This window comes from Lycorma delicatula, chromosome 11 (genome assembly GCF_047948215.1).
Source record: "Lycorma delicatula isolate Av1 chromosome 11, ASM4794821v1, whole genome shotgun sequence".
In the NCBI taxonomy this organism is placed as follows: Eukaryota; Metazoa; Arthropoda; class Insecta; order Hemiptera; family Fulgoridae; genus Lycorma; species Lycorma delicatula.
The window spans coordinates 4,369,312-4,386,932 of record NC_134465.1 but is presented as its reverse complement, the minus strand read 5'-3'; the positions used below and the strand labels follow the sequence as shown (position 1 = coordinate 4,386,932).

General features: G+C 26.3%; 1 protein-coding gene across 1 annotated transcript in view; it reads right to left on the bottom strand.

The window, feature by feature from the left end:
• Nucleotides 1–348: 348 nt before the first annotated feature.
• sd (TEA domain transcription factor 1 homolog scalloped) overlaps nucleotides 349–17,621 on the bottom strand; it is a 533,558-nt gene continuing 516,285 nt past the window's right edge. The window contains exons 5-10 of the mRNA XM_075378254.1: nucleotides 13,544–13,581; nucleotides 9,071–9,278; nucleotides 8,081–8,143; nucleotides 7,355–7,521; nucleotides 4,558–4,792; nucleotides 349–851 (exon numbers count right to left, since the gene is read on the bottom strand). Of these exons, the coding sequence (XP_075234369.1) occupies nucleotides 738–851; nucleotides 4,558–4,792; nucleotides 7,355–7,521; nucleotides 8,081–8,143; nucleotides 9,071–9,278; nucleotides 13,544–13,581 (825 nt within the window). The 3' untranslated portion in view covers nucleotides 349–737. The remainder of the gene's footprint in view (nucleotides 852–4,557; nucleotides 4,793–7,354; nucleotides 7,522–8,080; nucleotides 8,144–9,070; nucleotides 9,279–13,543; nucleotides 13,582–17,621) is intronic.

The following is a 17,621-nucleotide window of genomic DNA, read 5'->3' as shown; positions in this document are numbered from 1 at the left end:
ATTGATATAGATGAGTGTTGGTTACTATATCATATGCTATTATTGTTGTTACAAAGGAATGCCCATAAGGGTGTATGTTGAATTATATAATCACATACAAAAAAAGATTATAAACTTTTTTACTTTCTAATGTACTAGAAAATTCTAAAAAAAAAAATTATAAAAAGACTTACAAAGAATCATTGCTCAAACAATAATTATTAAGGGAGTAAAACCATTATTCGTCGGCTTGATAACTGATATAAAAATACTGACTTCATGAAATAAAATATTGCATAAAATGTTTTAATACTTTGTTTTACAATTACACTGATTATAAATAACAGTTAATTCAATGGCGATAAAAGATTGACTTGATTAGGCACAGATAATTACAATTATGCAAAAACACATAAAATACACTGATATTATACGCTAATTAAAATAATTAATTAAAAATTAAAATATTTTGATTAATAATATTAATATCAATATGGTAAAATTAACAAAAACTTTATTGCAGTTGAATTAAATAAATAAGTTTAATAAGCAGTGCATATCATACTGTACATAAAAAAGTTTGAACAATAATATACCTGCCTTTTTTTTGTTTTGTTTTTATTTTTTATTTTTTTTAGGCACTGAGGAAGATCTAGTAAAGGTTTTTAAGACACTGTAGGGTTGTTTATTATTTTATAATTATTATTATTTTATTATTATTATTACTATAAAATGTAATAATAATAAAAGTAGCAACCCTATTCCTTTACTAGTCGGTAAATATGATGCTGGGCCCCATGTTCTGATGATGATACTTCGAAAACATATGCTGTGCAAAGTAATGTCTCTTGTGTTTCTCTGTTTGTAACCACCTAATAAAAAATACAAAAAAAAATAACATAATATATAAATCAAAATAATTTGCTATAAAAAATAACAATTCATATTTTTAAACTAGACGTATGTAATGTTTGCCCAGGAAATTCCTTGTCTCTCAAAAAAGGGGTGAATTTTCATTAGATATTTACAATGAAATCTGGTCAAAGTCACCTTATTCAGAAATTTATATAAAAATGGGTATGCAAAATTTATTAAATGAATATGAGGGACAGAAACTGACAGATAATTTTTACAATACAAACGTGATTAAGTATTTAACACTATATATTAGAAATCCCTACAGATGACTCAGATTTATCTTTAATTTTATTATCTACATTGAGATCAGTATAGTGCAGCATCTTTCTACAATCTTTAGTTTTAAAATTTTTTTTTAAATAAGATAAAAATAACATTATATAAAAGAGTTTGATAATCGTACACAAAAAGTATTTTTTTTGACAAAAATCATTACAAGAAATATCTTTAGGCAATACTATTTTGATGAAGTATTTACATTTTCTATATATTTAAAGTATATGTTTTAATAAAAAAAAGAAGCATTAAAGGCCTAATTCAAAATACTTGGAGAAATTTTTTCCTGTACATCTTTTCAAAACTAAATCAACACAATGTAGTTTTCTTTTCTTACATGCGAAAGAATTATGCAATGAGCATATAATAATAGCCATTAATGCACAAAGGTAAAGTAAGTTATGACACGAACCTTGACAAACGTTGTATAAACTTTTCAAGAGCACATTAATGGCCATTATAGAGATTTACATACAATAATTTTTCTACGGCTGAGAAAATATTGAATTATTGATTTAAATCAATGACCAGAATATATTGTTTATGGAATATATATTTTTTTAATTTTTAAAAAATGCATTAAATAATCCATTTTCGTGGCAGGCTATTAGTCATAAGTTTTGCCTTTTATTTAATATCGATTGGAGTAAAAGGCATTTCTTCCTCAGAGTTTGGCATAAGTAACAAAAGGATAAACAGCGTAATATAGAAACTTAATTACCTATTAGTGTACTTTCAAATCATCCACTGCTTGCAAACTACAAAATGGATTAAAATCAAAGTAAAAAACAGCTGATGCACTAAACATATATGCTTCTGATTGGTAAGAGGTTGAAAAGAGTAGGCCTTTTGATTGGTTGAACACCTGTATCATAATGAAAATCTGTTTCATGATGATCCTCACTATGATACAGGTTGCAGCCATGTAATTCAAACATCATAATACAACCGTAAAAAATAAATCTTTTAGAAGCATATTTCCAAGTATTTAGGGTCATAATTAAACTTATTTTTGCATATAAATCACAATATGTGTGGGTAATTGTAATAATATTTGCTTAAAATTCAAGAACTGCCGGGCCAATTTGAATTACTCTTTTACCAATGGGTTTTTTATTGAAAGTTAATCATGGTTTGAGAAGTAAACGTTTACAGATAATTTAATTATTGGGTAAGTAATAAAGTCCAAACATACAGTTTGAAGACTGTTGTATTAACATAAGACTGTTGTATTTTACAGTGTCGTTTTTGATGTAGTAATACTGAATCACTGACTATATCATATCATATTCTTTAAAAGGTACACCAAATGATCTCATAAGTAAAATCTAGAAAAAATACTTTATTTTGGCAATTCATTTACCACAATCATTAGTATCAGCTTTGTTCATCTGACATAGTTTGGTTCTTAAGTTCAGCTATTTAAAAATTTTACTTATTACAATTTTCATTAACAGCTGACCACGTAATAATATTTTATGTATACACTGAAGTAATGTCTGTAAATATTGCTAAGATATTTTATATTTGTATTTCACACAGAATTATTGCAAAAGGGCTTTTTAATTCAACATATACCTCAATTTGTATATTCTCTGTGTACAGAATTGTGCATGATATCTTTCAATGAAACTTGAAGAATGAACCTACATTTTTATAGCAATTTTCAAGAAGTATTAGAAAGGTCGGATATTTCTTAATTTTAAATAATTACCAGTGAAAAACAGATTTTTAGCTTTTACTCATCAGGATGTATTTTAGCAAAAAATTTCATGTCATGAAATTAAATCTAACAAAATTTTAATCAATTTCAATTTTTTTTTGAAAATAGAATTTTGAACTTAAAAGAATACTGAGTAATTCAATTTAGTATTTTATAAAAATAAAAATTTAAAGGGAAATGTAGAGATATCACTAAAAATTGCACAACCAAAACCAAACTGCAGTTTATTAATAGATTTGTCTTCTTTTTTTTGGGCAAAAAAAATTAAAACATTCATTGCTATGATAAGTGTGTACATTTCTGTGCTAACACAGCTGATGCAAACTAATTTATTTCTATCTCTCTACAGATCCTAGAAAGGGCCAGCAAATTAGGCAGGCTTTATTATTAACAATAAAACACTTGAATCACTTCTGTTCTTTTATAAAACAGTTTTTTCTTACATTTTTTCAATTTTAATACATACTTCTTTCATCGTGCAAGTTATTTTGTCTTAATAACAGATTTAACCATAATAATGGAAAATATCAAACTATGACTTTACATGTGATCATAGCAGTAATATCACCTTTGCAATATTAGTTTCAAGGCTTGATTTAATTTAAAAAAATTTTAATTATACTTAGTGTATGAGAAAATAAGTACATTTGTGGTGTGAAAATACCTCAAAGCATAATTTTAATATTATTTTTGGTACTTACATATTAACGCCACCACAGCTTTATTTAAAAACAAAGTAGTCAGTCGGATTTTGGTGGAAAATGGGCCGATATAGTTTAACATAGATTCAAAACAGTCTCTTTATTAATTTTAATAAATGATAACCCATAAATAACCATATTTATATTTATTTATTTTATAAATATAATTTAACCAAACTTAACCTACGCTTGCTAACCTTGACTAATTAACAGGAGTGTTTTGATTATTTAAATAATAAATAATTGCAATAATTACTGAATTTATTAAATAAATACTCAAAAAATTACAGTGTTAATTAGTCAAGGTTAGCGAGCGAAGCGAGCGTAGGTTAAGTTTGGTTAAATTATATTTATAAAATAAATAAATATAAATAACCATTTATTAAAATTAATAAAGAGACTGTTCATTTTCCACCAAAATTCAATTGACTACTTTGTTTTTAAATAAAGCTGTAGCTGCGGTGGCGTTAATACGTAAGTACATTAATTTTTTTTTAGTAGAGTAGACACATTTTTTGAATTCATAGCTTTTTTAAAGATTAAGAAGGCCTAAAAAGGTAAAAGAATACCGTTTTATATTTAATAAAAGGTTTAAAATGAGATAAAAAGGTTTTATCAGAATTTTTTTCTAATTTTTTATTTCAACGAAATAGAATTTTTTATTTTATAGAATTACGTATTATTATGGAATATCAATACTTGATATTTTTTTAGTAATCTCAGTCAATTAAAATATAACAATACGATGGTCAATCATTACGATGGTCCTATCTAATTTAACTTACATATTACTTTTATATAATAGAAATTATTCTATACAGTTTTTTAATAGAAAATTAAATGAAACATTGATAAATAAAAGTTAGTTTAATTCAAAACGATAAATTATTCTTTACAAATTAAAAAAATAAGTATGTTTTATAATAATAATAATAATAAAAATAAAAAAACTGTACATACCTGAAGTATGGTAAAATTTTCAAGTACACTGTTCATCATATATTTTTCTGGTAAATGTTTTAATTTATGTATGAAATTTATCATATATTCACACATAGGTGAACGGTGGATTCTGTAAACAAATCTACCGTTCTCAAAACGTGCGTATTCAGTTTCAACTTTTTCAACAACTTGTTTACCAAATGAACACACTTTAGTCGAACATGTAATTGTCATATTTTCATTACTTTCATACCTATAAAAATAAATTAATGATAATAGAAAACACTGTGTTTATTGATTTATATTTTATTAAGCATTTTCACTTATTAAGCATTTTAGTAATATAGTTCACAATATAAAATAACAATCAAAATAAAATACTATTAAAAAATTCTTAAACACTATTTTGAATTCATCTGATGTTTTAGAGAAATAAAAAATCTACGTACTTCATTCACAATAATATACTAATTTTACTTTATTTATGTCAAGGGACTTATTCTGACAATATTCCATGTAAAATTCTTGCAGCTCCCCATCAGAGCCTACAAATTTTTTGTAACATCTTCTGATACTTTGCAGTATTAATAGTTATCTCAAGACTATTCAATGATAAAAGTAACAACATAAATATATTTCATACATGCTTATTAGATTTTAAAAGGATTATATTCTGTCTCCTTTTTATCTTATTGGTATGTAATTTATTTATTTAATGAAATATGATTATATATGTTTCTTCTGTGTAATTTTTACAAATGTATAAATTATATATTAATATGTAAAGTGATAACTTTTAATTTATATTCAATAAGAATTTACAACAGTAAAAATATTTTATAATTAATTGTTAGCATTTAATAATTATTAAAATTAAGTTAATTTAGTAATTATATTGTTTAGCATTATTGTCTGTTCTCAACACTACAAGCATATTTTTTGCATGTGGTGAAGCAAAATGATTGATTCTGTTAAACAGATGAAAACATTTAAAAATTTTTTGTAATGAAACATCCATATCAAATGAATTTTAGTTCACCAGTTTAATAAAATTTACCATTGTAAATTCTGAAAATCAGTTCTGTCAGCTGCTGTACACTTACTTATTTATTTCTATTCTGTTGTTGTATAACACCTTACATCCCAAAGGAGAGTAGGCAATATGCCACAAGTAGATACAAAACTTGAAAACAATACATTGAGTAAAATAAAATAAACAATATAATACTAAAAATATTCAAAATCACAATCATTTTACATAAATAAAAATGATGAAACACCACAAAATCACCAGTTGCAGCACAGGACATCAAATCAGGTCAAAAATTAATTTACTGAATTATTATTCAGTAAATTAATTTTTACTAATTTTTTAAATTAATTTTAATTAATTTTTTTAGGAGAAACCTTATTAGGATTCTCCTGAAAAGTTGCTGAAAAGGAGGAAATAGTTCTTACTCTCTTTGGTAAAACAGCTTTTATGATATATTAACTGCAGATACATTTTAGTAACAGATTTTAAGCAAAAAAAAATTAAAGCAGAAAGACTTTTACTCAATTTTCATAAACACATTTTTGGAATGTCAATCAGGGGTTTTCTTCCTACAGCTTGATGATACAGTTTTGTATCATATATTTTAATAAAAGACACATTTTAGTAAAGATAATTACAATTTATTATAAAGAAAGTAAGGGAAGCATTAATTTATTAATAAATTAATAATTAATTATACATTGAAAAAGTGTAAATAAAAGACTTAACTACTGGATTACTGTATTAATAAAGATCAGAGAATCGACAGTTTTGGAGTTTATACTTTCATGTTAGTTTTTAATCAATTTTTTTTCAATCTCCAGGACCATCATTAGGTATAGCTTCAGAAGATGAAATGAATGATTTGTAGTGTGCGTGAAAATGCAATGCCTGACTGAATGCAATGAAATGAATGCAATGCCGGGACTCAAACCTGGGACTTCTGGATGAAAGTCGAGATGCTACCACTCACGCCAGGGAGGCCAGCCAAATTAATTAATCTTATAAATCCAAAATATTTTTTTAAATTTATTTATTCAAATTTAAATTTGTTTAATTGTTAAATGCATTTAGTAAAGACTTTTTATTTAAGTTACATTTTTTAAAATTAAATATAAATTAGAAAACATCAGAGTTTAAAGAATTAAAGCAAACAAAATAGTAACAATTTTTATATAAAACATAAATTGCTGACTAGGCGACTGAAGTGAAATACCAATAATTCACCTCATTAAGATGCAATTCTAAAATACAAATTTTTGTTGATTAAGCTATAAAAATAGATTTTAGTGCATGATTTTAACACTTTTTTTAATCCAATTTTTTTTCCTGAAACTGTTTACTATAGATTTTTTTCATAATTTTTACCATTAATTATAATTCACAATGAAGTTTTAAACATTTTTATTTCAGCTGTACATTTGATAATTTCTAGCTAAGAAAAATACAAATAGACAACAGTTAATAAACAAAAAGTTACTGATTTACTCTATAGCTTGGTTAAATGAAATGTTTTTTACTTGCGTAAAAGAGTATTTTGTGTGGGTCATTACTTGCTCCAAAAAACAGCCCTCTTGAATCTCCCGCTTGTATACATTTTGAAAGGAAACACGTCAACTGAATTCTATAGAAGTTGATGGTACTAAATTATAATGTTATGATAACATACTCTTATAAGACGTATGTTTGTAAAAAATAACAGACATTGACATCATAAAAGATAAATAGTAAACACTTAATCTTATAATCAAAATAAACCACAAAATTATATAAAATACACACTGGCTAGTAACTCCATAGAAGGCTCCAGCTTCATCCTGAATATTTGTATTGAGATCAGCCCAAAATTTAACAAGGAAGAAGGCGCTCTGTGGTCCCTTATCATATAATTCCTTTAGCCCTCCCTTCTTCTCAGGAAATTTATCATAAATTTGGCGTACATCCACTGCCTGTAAAAGTAATAAAATAACACTTAAATTTAAGATTTTAAGATTAAAAAAATTCATAGAATTCACATTCTAATAATTTTGTTGATTTATTAAACAAATATTTTCATTTAATTTTGGTATAGTAAAATTATAAAAAGAATTTCTAATTACAACATTTTATTTATTTTACAAACAATTCTATATAATACTTTACTCCACATAGAGCATCATAAATATTAGTATAATAGTATAATATTAGTATTAGAAAACTTATCTAATTTATAATATGTGTAGATAATTGTTGCTAAAAACAATCTACTTAATAAGAAGTCATGAATTGCTCAGACAAAAGGTAGTAAATATCAACTAAACTAAAAGGATGATATGAGGATTTAGTTTAAGAAATAAGAAACTATAAAAATTAATCAGGATTAAGGTTCAAACCTGTTTCTAAATCTATTTTTAATAAATTTATTTTTGTAAACCACAACAAAAATTTATGATTTAAAAATATTTCATTTTTTAGGTTAATAATTAAATAAATATTAATAAAATAATTACGCAAAATTGGATTACTTACTTCTAGTAATGGATCAGTGTATGTAGCAGACCCTCCTATGTGAACAAACAAGTGTTTGTGGTACTGTAAAAAAAAATTAAAAAATAAATACAAATAAAAAAATAACTTAAAATATTGTTTAACCTTAACATAGCAACATTTTTCTAAACAGCTTCAATTATCAATGAGGTGTTTAAGGTAACAGATGACCCGTTTTTTTTTTTTTATTACTTTGTGATAAAATATTAACATCATGACCTTGACACCAAATTCAAAATGTACAACAGAAAGGAATCCTTTCAAGATATGGTAAAATATGTGAAAATTACTTGTCATAAGGTCTCAATTTATTTCAACTGAATAAACTGTTGGTAACTGTACAGGAATATGTGTGGTCAAGTATCGCTTGAGACAATACAATTCCATGAATATGTATTGCACACCTTTTTTTAAACTCAACAAAAATTTCAAGCTCTCACAGCAAGAGTGAGTGAGCTGTATTACAAGAATTTTATAAGTAAAATCCCTTATTCCAAAAAATAGCGCAAATGAAGTTGCAGGTTGTTACATGGCTCAGATGATAAATTTTGCATACTAGCGTGCTACATGGAGACATAAGGTACTATTGAGTTTGGTGTAGCAGCAAATGATAGCTAAAATCCCTCTCTACAAACCTGCGATAATGCGTTGAAATCCGTTTACCGGTATGTTAATTAAATTTAAAAAATTAAATTTACATGGCAGTCAAGGCTATTTCTTGTTAAATTGTTTTACCCTGAATTATGTGAGTCTAATTATGTCTTCCTTTAGGAGAAGCAGTATATCAGGGGAAATTATATCGCCAAAAATGATATTTATTCAAAATTATGCACCTTTTATTATTATTAACAAAAAAGCTATTGTTTATAATAATCATGAATATAAGAATACAGAAACGAAGATTGATCTAACTAAAAAATAATTATTACTAGCTTAATAATATTTAAAATAAAAATAAATGAAAAATCTTACAGTATCTGGTTCTCTTTGATGTTCCATAAAGGCGCTGAACTCAACAAGGCGTAGTTTATGTGTAGCTATAGCCCGTCCTTCCCAAGGAGGTGGTGGAGGTGCTTGAAGGTCAGCCGCTGTACCAGCACCAGCACCAGATACGGCTGTAGATGGTTTACCACCCGGATAACTGCCTGTGACTGTACCACTACCAGAAAATGGCTTAACACTATAAACAAAACAAGAAAGAATGTACTGCTATTCTTTTTTCTACAGATAATAATATAGTATTATAGTCAGATATATAGTATAATATAGCCAGTATATTATACATACAAATGGATATATATATATTACAGTAATTTTTCTAAAGTCAATCTTTTCAAGACCCATATTTCTCTGTACTAATATACAAACATAAACCAAATTGATCCACCCAAATACAGAAATACACATTAAATAAGATGACACTTCTTTATACATATCCAGCATATTATATATTTATAACATAGTCAGTATTATAGACTATAATCAGACAATAATCTCACACTCAATATACAGAGAACACTGCCATTAAAGTAACACAGTTATTATTATATATTCCTCTAATGGTGGTTTCTGAGTAATCAATTTTTTATAACTATTATTTTTTGGGTTTTCATAACATAATCAAACATTAATAAGAATTTCCCTAATTAAATCATATTAATTGAATGAAATGTCATTAAAATATATAAATACAGAAGATTGTATTATGTAGCAACATTCAATTCTGATTCATATTTCACAGAGTTCACATATGTTCATTCACTTTAATATCAACCCACTCAATGCTGTTAAATTTCTATGGACTACAAGGCTTTAGAATTGTATCACACACTGTGAACCAAATTGATGAAATAATATTGTCACCTTCTGAAAAAGTTGATACATGACAATGACAACAAAAAAATGATTATCATGTGAAAATTAAATTGTGAAAGAATATACAGCTGGTGAAATCAAGATTACAATTTGTTAAAATTATTTACTTAATTTACATTTATAGAAAAAAATAGTGAACAAAAAAATTTTGTATGGATGAATTTGGTAGGGTTGCCAATACTATAATAATTATATAAAACTATGCGCACAGTTTGCACTAATTCTTCACTTCATAACAAAAAGTAATAGCAGACCTGATAATATACAAAATGGACATAATTTATTTTTTTATATTAAATCTGAATTAATACCCACACACATGCATATGTATATACATACAATAATGAGCATATATATATATATATATATATACACACACACCTGATGTTGGTGTATAGCATGTAGAAAAAAATGCTTTCGTTTACAATATACAAATCAATTCAAAATCTTACCTAATAAAAGGAGTTTTATTCTACAGATCACAAAGGCTTGCCCTTATTTAAAATTTTTTGAAAGCTTATAATAAGATTCTTAATTTACCTGGGATGAACGTAAGAAAATTCACTGTCAATCAGAGTGAGAACTTAATCGATCAAACAAGTAACAAATGTACTCATGTTACATTGGTAAATGGAATCTACTTTAACTTTGTCATGAGTTTCTGTGGAGATACAATAAAAATAACGATTTATTAAGAAAAATAATTAAATGGAAAGATATACACAAATTCTATCCTGATAAGTAGCCATTCTCTAATGCCAAAGATTAGTTTAGATTAGATCTTCCCAAATAATATCACTGGCAGCAGATTTCTTTTACATTGGATAAGTAATTTACTTCTTATTTAAAATTACTTTCCAACATCTAAAAATGTATTCATTAACAGTAAAAGACTTCAAACATAAAGCAATTTTAATGCGAAAAATTCAGTTATAGAGCAGTATATATTTAATTAGTTAGCTTATAGAGTGAAGAATAAACAAACATTGTGTTTGCGTGAGTTCATCAAGACTCTGCTGAGTCACATCTGTCACTGCCGATTCACAATGCAGTCTATCTACCACATACACCATTGTAATCATTACCTACATATTAGTCACAGAGCAGATATATAATCAAAAATTTATATAATGTTATATCTGATACAGATTCAGTTGATAACAGTGCATGATTACTGATATCCCCTCTGAAAAAAAGGCTGCAAAAAAAGCCCTTAAGTCATGTGGAAAAACACATCATTTTAAATGCTTACAAATGTGAATTATATAGTAATCCAATGGTACTGATTTCAGATGTTACTAAAACTGCTAACGTAGGTGGAAGTTGTGCTGCTTCAGTGTACAATGTGATTCGTGAGTATAAATATATTAACAAAACCCTAAGAAAACAAAACCCTGCAGGTCAATTGAAGAAAAAGATGATTTCAATAAAAACATGAATTGTAAAAAAGTACATAAATTTTATTTTCAAAACAAACTGCCTACAATAGAAAAAGTGTTATGAGTAGTAAATGGCGATAACTATCTACCAGATTTCCAAAGAACAACTTTTTATAAATTGTTAAAAAGAATGAATTTTAAATATTAAAAATGGGGCCGGTAAGATGCTTTAATTGATAGGGATGGTTTCTTTATATGGCAATATGATTTCTTTATATTACCTCACTGAAATAAAGAAAAATGAGGCAAGATGGCTGTAGAATATATTATTTGGATGAAACTTGGGTCAACAAAGGCCATACAAAATGTTTTATTGGAAATTTAAAGCTATGAATTTGTCAAAAGAAGCCTTTCTGTGCGGCTTACCAACCAATAATAAGGGTCTACTGGATAAAGTAGGCATAATTACGCATATCAGTAATGATACTGGGTTTGTTAATGGTGGTTTCTAGATTTTTAAATCTAAATCTACAGGAGACTATCATAATGACATGAACGGCACTTTTGAGAAACGGTTTTGCAATGTGTTACCTATTCTGGAAGATAATTTGATTATTTTCTTAGATAACACACCTTATCATTCATGTAAAAAGGAAAAAACTCCAGCCATATCTTGGAAAAAGAATGATATCAAAATGTGGGTTAGATCAAAAGGAGTGATTTTGAAGAAAACTTAAGGACCAATTATTTCAAAATCGTTTCGTGTATTAAAAGTAATTTTAATGTGTATAAAATTGATGAGTTAGTAAGATCCATTAATAAAACTGTGCTTCGATTACTTCCCTATCATTGTGAACTCAATCCAACTGAGTTAATTTGGGGACAAATCAAAAGTTAAATATCATCAGAAAATATTATTTTCAAAATATCTGATTTGCAAAATATCTGATTTTGCTTAATAAAGCAATCAATAAAACAGGCCAGAAGAAATGGAAAAAAACTGAATAAAACATATAACGGATACTGTTAAACCAAGTTATTGGAAATTAGATAATACAACAGAAAACAAAATTGAGCCTCTCACTGTATTCTTAATAGTGACAGCACTACAGATTTCTTACAATCAGGTGACGAAAACTGAATTGAATTTATTATTTGTTTATTATCATAGAAATTGACAATTTCATAACTTTAAAAAACTCAAGGAAACAATGTAACAATGAATAATTTTAATGAGTTATCAAATGTGCCAAACAAAGTAACAAATATTTATTGATTGTTTAACATGTCTTAATTTATTTAAATTTAAAATATATGCATAATTTTTGTAAAATATAACAGTGCATAGTTACTGAATATTAATGTCACATAGTCTTTTTTTATGTGCACAGTTTGTTTATTTGAACTCTATAAGCTAACTGAATTAGGTATAAATAAATAATTGACATACTGAACATAGAAAGGATAATTTTTAGTTTGTATCTTCACAACTAGGTAGAACTACTGATCAAACATCAGTACAATCTTTTGCCTGAATTTGGCCAAATTTTATTTTATTAAAAACTTAATTTTAAACTTCAAATTAAAATTAATTTTTTAAATTTATTTGATTAAAAACTGATGAAAAATATATATTCTGTGGATAAAAGAGACAACATGAAATTTATCATAAACTTGAAGCTATTTATGACCCAAATATGAACATTATGAAAATGGTGAATTTATTGATAAGTAAATTATTACAACAGATAATTGCAAATGGAAAGGAGTTGTGTGTTAACTGCAACAATCAGAAAAGGTTTTGATGAAAATGCTAATTAGCTACATGCCACAATCAAGGACATTGTTCAAGATCATATAGGTTTCTCTGTAACTAACAGGAGACAAAAAAATGTCTCTCTTCCCCTCTCTTACCCATTACCTTTCATTTAAAATGAACAAATGATTTTAAGAAGAAAATAATTGCTGAGAATGGAACATAGATATTCTAGAACTATCCTAAGAAAAAAAAAACTCAATTTTTGGTGCAGAAACAACCTGAGTCACCCATTATCAAAAATGTATACATTAATTTATACATATTATCTAATTATGTACACATACAATAATTAATAATATACATAATATTATAAGTGATTATACACATACGTAATAATTAAGTAATATACAGTAATTAAATAATTGTACTTACTCTTGAGATGTACCAGGTTGAAGCCCGGGTTGCCAAAACTGGAAAAAATGAAATGTAATATTTAATTATGATATACATAAATATATAAAAAATACAAACAACAATTAACGAATAGTTAACAAATGAAAAATAAAATTATCATTTTTTGTGATCAGCCATTTCACTAATTTTATGTAATTTTCTATCACATTCAATTTAACACCAATCATAAAAATTTCAACATGTTTATAATATCAAAAATTTATCTATACTTGTTTACTTTATGCTAATAGGTATTATCAGTGTTGTCTTAATCTTACACTACATTTTTTTATAATTCAAAATTCTAACTATTATTAAATTAATCCTGTTACCTTAAGATGTGGTCTAATTAGCTAATTTCAGTTTCTTGGTATGTTTATAAACAAATTTATTTTTACTTAAATTCATTTTAAAACTTACAGACAGTTTTAAACATCATCACAGCTGTAAGATGACTAGTGCAGATACCATAAAGCAACAAATTACTGTACTTTCTCTAGTGAAACATTGCATTGTATAAATTGCTTCAATTAAACAAAGGGAAACATCGAAATGGTTACTTATAATAATTATTTTTAACTTATCTTTTCAATTTTATTGATGAATTAACAATTTTACAATAAACCATAATCTTTTTTGTAATCAGCTGCAAATAAATAAGTAAATGAAAACAATTTTGTAATATTTTATACTTTTTAAAAGAAATATAATTTTGAATCTTTACTAACTTGTTATTTATAAGAATGAACTTATTTTCATTTTTAATTCAAGAAACATACATTCAAGAAACATAATTATGATTAATCTGTTCCTGTTATAGTAGAGAATAATTCATAAATTACGAGGGTGGTTAGGAAAGTAACCTCTGGCTACAATTAAAACATTAAATAGATAAAAACATTTTATTATATACAACTTAAAATTACAGCTTTTAACTATTTTTAAACATTATCACCATTTAAATTCAAGCATTTGTCATAACGTTTCACTAATTTACAAATACCTTCTTCATACAATTCAGCCGCCTGGGTACCTAATCAACCTTTCAAGGCATTTCAAATCTCGTCATCATCATTGAAGTTCTACTGTGAAACTTTGAAGAAACTTAGGCAAGCCATCCAGAACAAATGACATGGTATGCTGTGATCCGGCGTTGTTGCATAACAACATTCATCCTCACAGTGCTCAAAGAACTCAAGAACTTCTGAATTAATTCCAATGGGACATTTTTGATCATCCTCCTTACAGCCCAGTCTTGGCGCTGAGTGATTTTCATCTTTTTACTCACGTGAAGAAATGGCTAGCATCGCTGCACTTCGATGACGAAGACAAACTTTAAAATGCCACGAAAGGTTAGGTAGGAATCCAGGCGGCTTAAATTTATGAAGAAGGTATTTGTAAATTAGAGAAACGCTATGACAAATGCTTGAATTTAAATTGTGGCTACGTTTAAAAATACTTAAAAGTTGTAGTTTTAAGTTGTATATAATATAATGCTTTTATCTATGCAAGCTTTTTAACAGCCCTCGTACAATGCATTTTTTAGAGGGAGAAGGTGTCTTTTGAAAATATAAAAACAAAAAAAGATAAATAAAAAAACAGCTGTAATAGTTGTAATCCCTTTGTATTCATTGAGTAATAATTAACAAATCGAATCAGATTTGTAAATCTATAATGAATGATGTCACTATTTGTACAGTAGATAGTGAAAAAAATTTTTATTATATATTTCTTTAAAAATCATTAAAAAATAAAAAAATATTTAAGAAAATAAACATTTTTATAAGGTTGTGTGATAATCTACTTTTAAATTAACCAACACATTCCAGTCGAGATTGTATTTCAATGGAAAACCAACTAAACTTTTAAAAAATTAATTATTTCTTTCAATACTATAATAAGATAGTAAAACTTTAATTTATTTTTAAAATATTGAAAATAAAATAATATTATTCTAAGGATGAGCCAATAAGATTGAACCTTCGCCAGGATGTGAAGGGTAATTTGATAAAACAATTAAATTATTTACAAATCGTTATCTTCACTTGTTAGTTTTTTTGTAGATGTTTAAATTTGAAAATTTCAAAAAGTCTTTAAAAATATATATATAAACACAATTTCTTTCCTTATTTCACCAATAACAATTAAACTGAGGATGAAAAATGAGGACCTGGTATGTAACTAGTACAGTAATAAGAGATTTAAATGAAAAAAGAATAAATAAATCATAAGAATTACAAACTGAATAATAATTTTTAAGTATAAATAATTCTTTTTAATGTCAGAAACTAAAACAGTGTTGAACTGTTGGTAATAAGGAGTTCCAAAGAATTAAATAAAACTAACCCTTACAGAGCAAAGTCAAGGTCTTCAATTAAGTAGTTAGGCACATCTTTAAAAGCTTCTTCTAATGTTTAATAAAGTAGAATTAAGATTCTAAATAAAGATTACAAGAAAAATTACTAATATATGTTTCATTATTTAATCATATTTTATTATTCTAATTTGACAAGTAATACATTGGGATAGTTTGTTTATTAAAACTATATAGTAACTGAGCAACAAAGTTTTTTGCCGGCCTCCGTGGCACGAGTGGTAGCATCTCGGCCTTTTATCCAGAGGTCCCAGGTTTGAATCCCAGTCACGCACACATACTAAAAATCATCATGTCATCCTTTGAAGCAATACATAACAGTGGTTTCAGAGGTTAAAAAAGCAACAAATTTTAATGAAATACAAAAAACCAAAGTAGCCCTGAGTTCACAATTTTTACTATATCAAAAATTTTCTGGAATTCTTTTAGTGAATTATGAAATCAAAGGACCTTGAAAAGAGAGTATTAAATGTGTTTAATAATTCAATTTTATTAATAACAAAAAAATCATACTCTGAATGAAAAAGACAAAAAAATTAAAAAAGTAGGACACCAGAGTGTAGATAAAAATATGAAAAAGCATAATACAAAAAAAAAATACAGTTGTAAAGTGACTACTGTTGAGTATGAACTAAAGCTATCAGGATTACTGGAGTACTATTTTTTATCTGAAAAATTTCAATCGGTGAAGGTTCTGAAATAAAAACATGATGTATTAAAGAATGTAAATACAGTCATTACAAGCAATGTTTTTTTCTTAAATTACTTTGTTTATAGTCTTCAGGATTTATATTATATTTAATTATGTATTACCGAATGAATGATTACTTATAATGAATTACGATTTACTACTTAGTAAACCATATTTCATTAAACTGTAATTAATTTTACATTACCTTAACATTTATTATTTAGTTCCCTTGCTGATTAAAGACAAAATACACAATACACTGTTTGTCAACAGCAAGGGTACACTATATTACTTGTACTTGGTTTACATTATCTGATGTGATATTTCTTATTTTTGTGGTGTGTACAAAGCACCTGAGGTAGAAGAAACACCAGTCAAAGTTGTTTTCTGAGAGAAATAATTTTCACAATACAGCCAGACCCTGTAAACAGAGTGGCAGAGTAAAGGTGTCACTAGCACAACTAAACATCTGCATTACAGTGAGCTCAGATTGATGATAAGCAACGATGTAACTGGCTTAGTGAAAAACGCAACAAGCAACCTCACTTCTCACTTTCCTTCGGAAAATCTTACAAGGAATTCTGGGATGAGAATGGCTATATCAATTCTGGAAATTGTTTTTATTTCATCTCAGGTTAATTTCAACCTTTTTTCATTTTGTCACTTTTATTTATTATTTATCCTAGCATGACTATAGTTTCTATTGAGTAAGCAATACAATCTTGTTTATAACAAAAAGTTTATTTCATCCTATGAAATTCTAGTAACTCTCGTTTTAATTAAATTAAAAAAATGTTTGATTATTAATTATCAATGAATTAATTTTACAAAAATTTAACCACAAATTAAAAAAAAATGAAAACACCCATTTTATTTTCAATTACATAATCACATTTTTTGCATCTATTGTTCAGAATTGCATGGAAAAATATTTTTAACTAATAAAAAATAAATGATCAAGACTTGAATATATTACATAAATGAAATGCGAT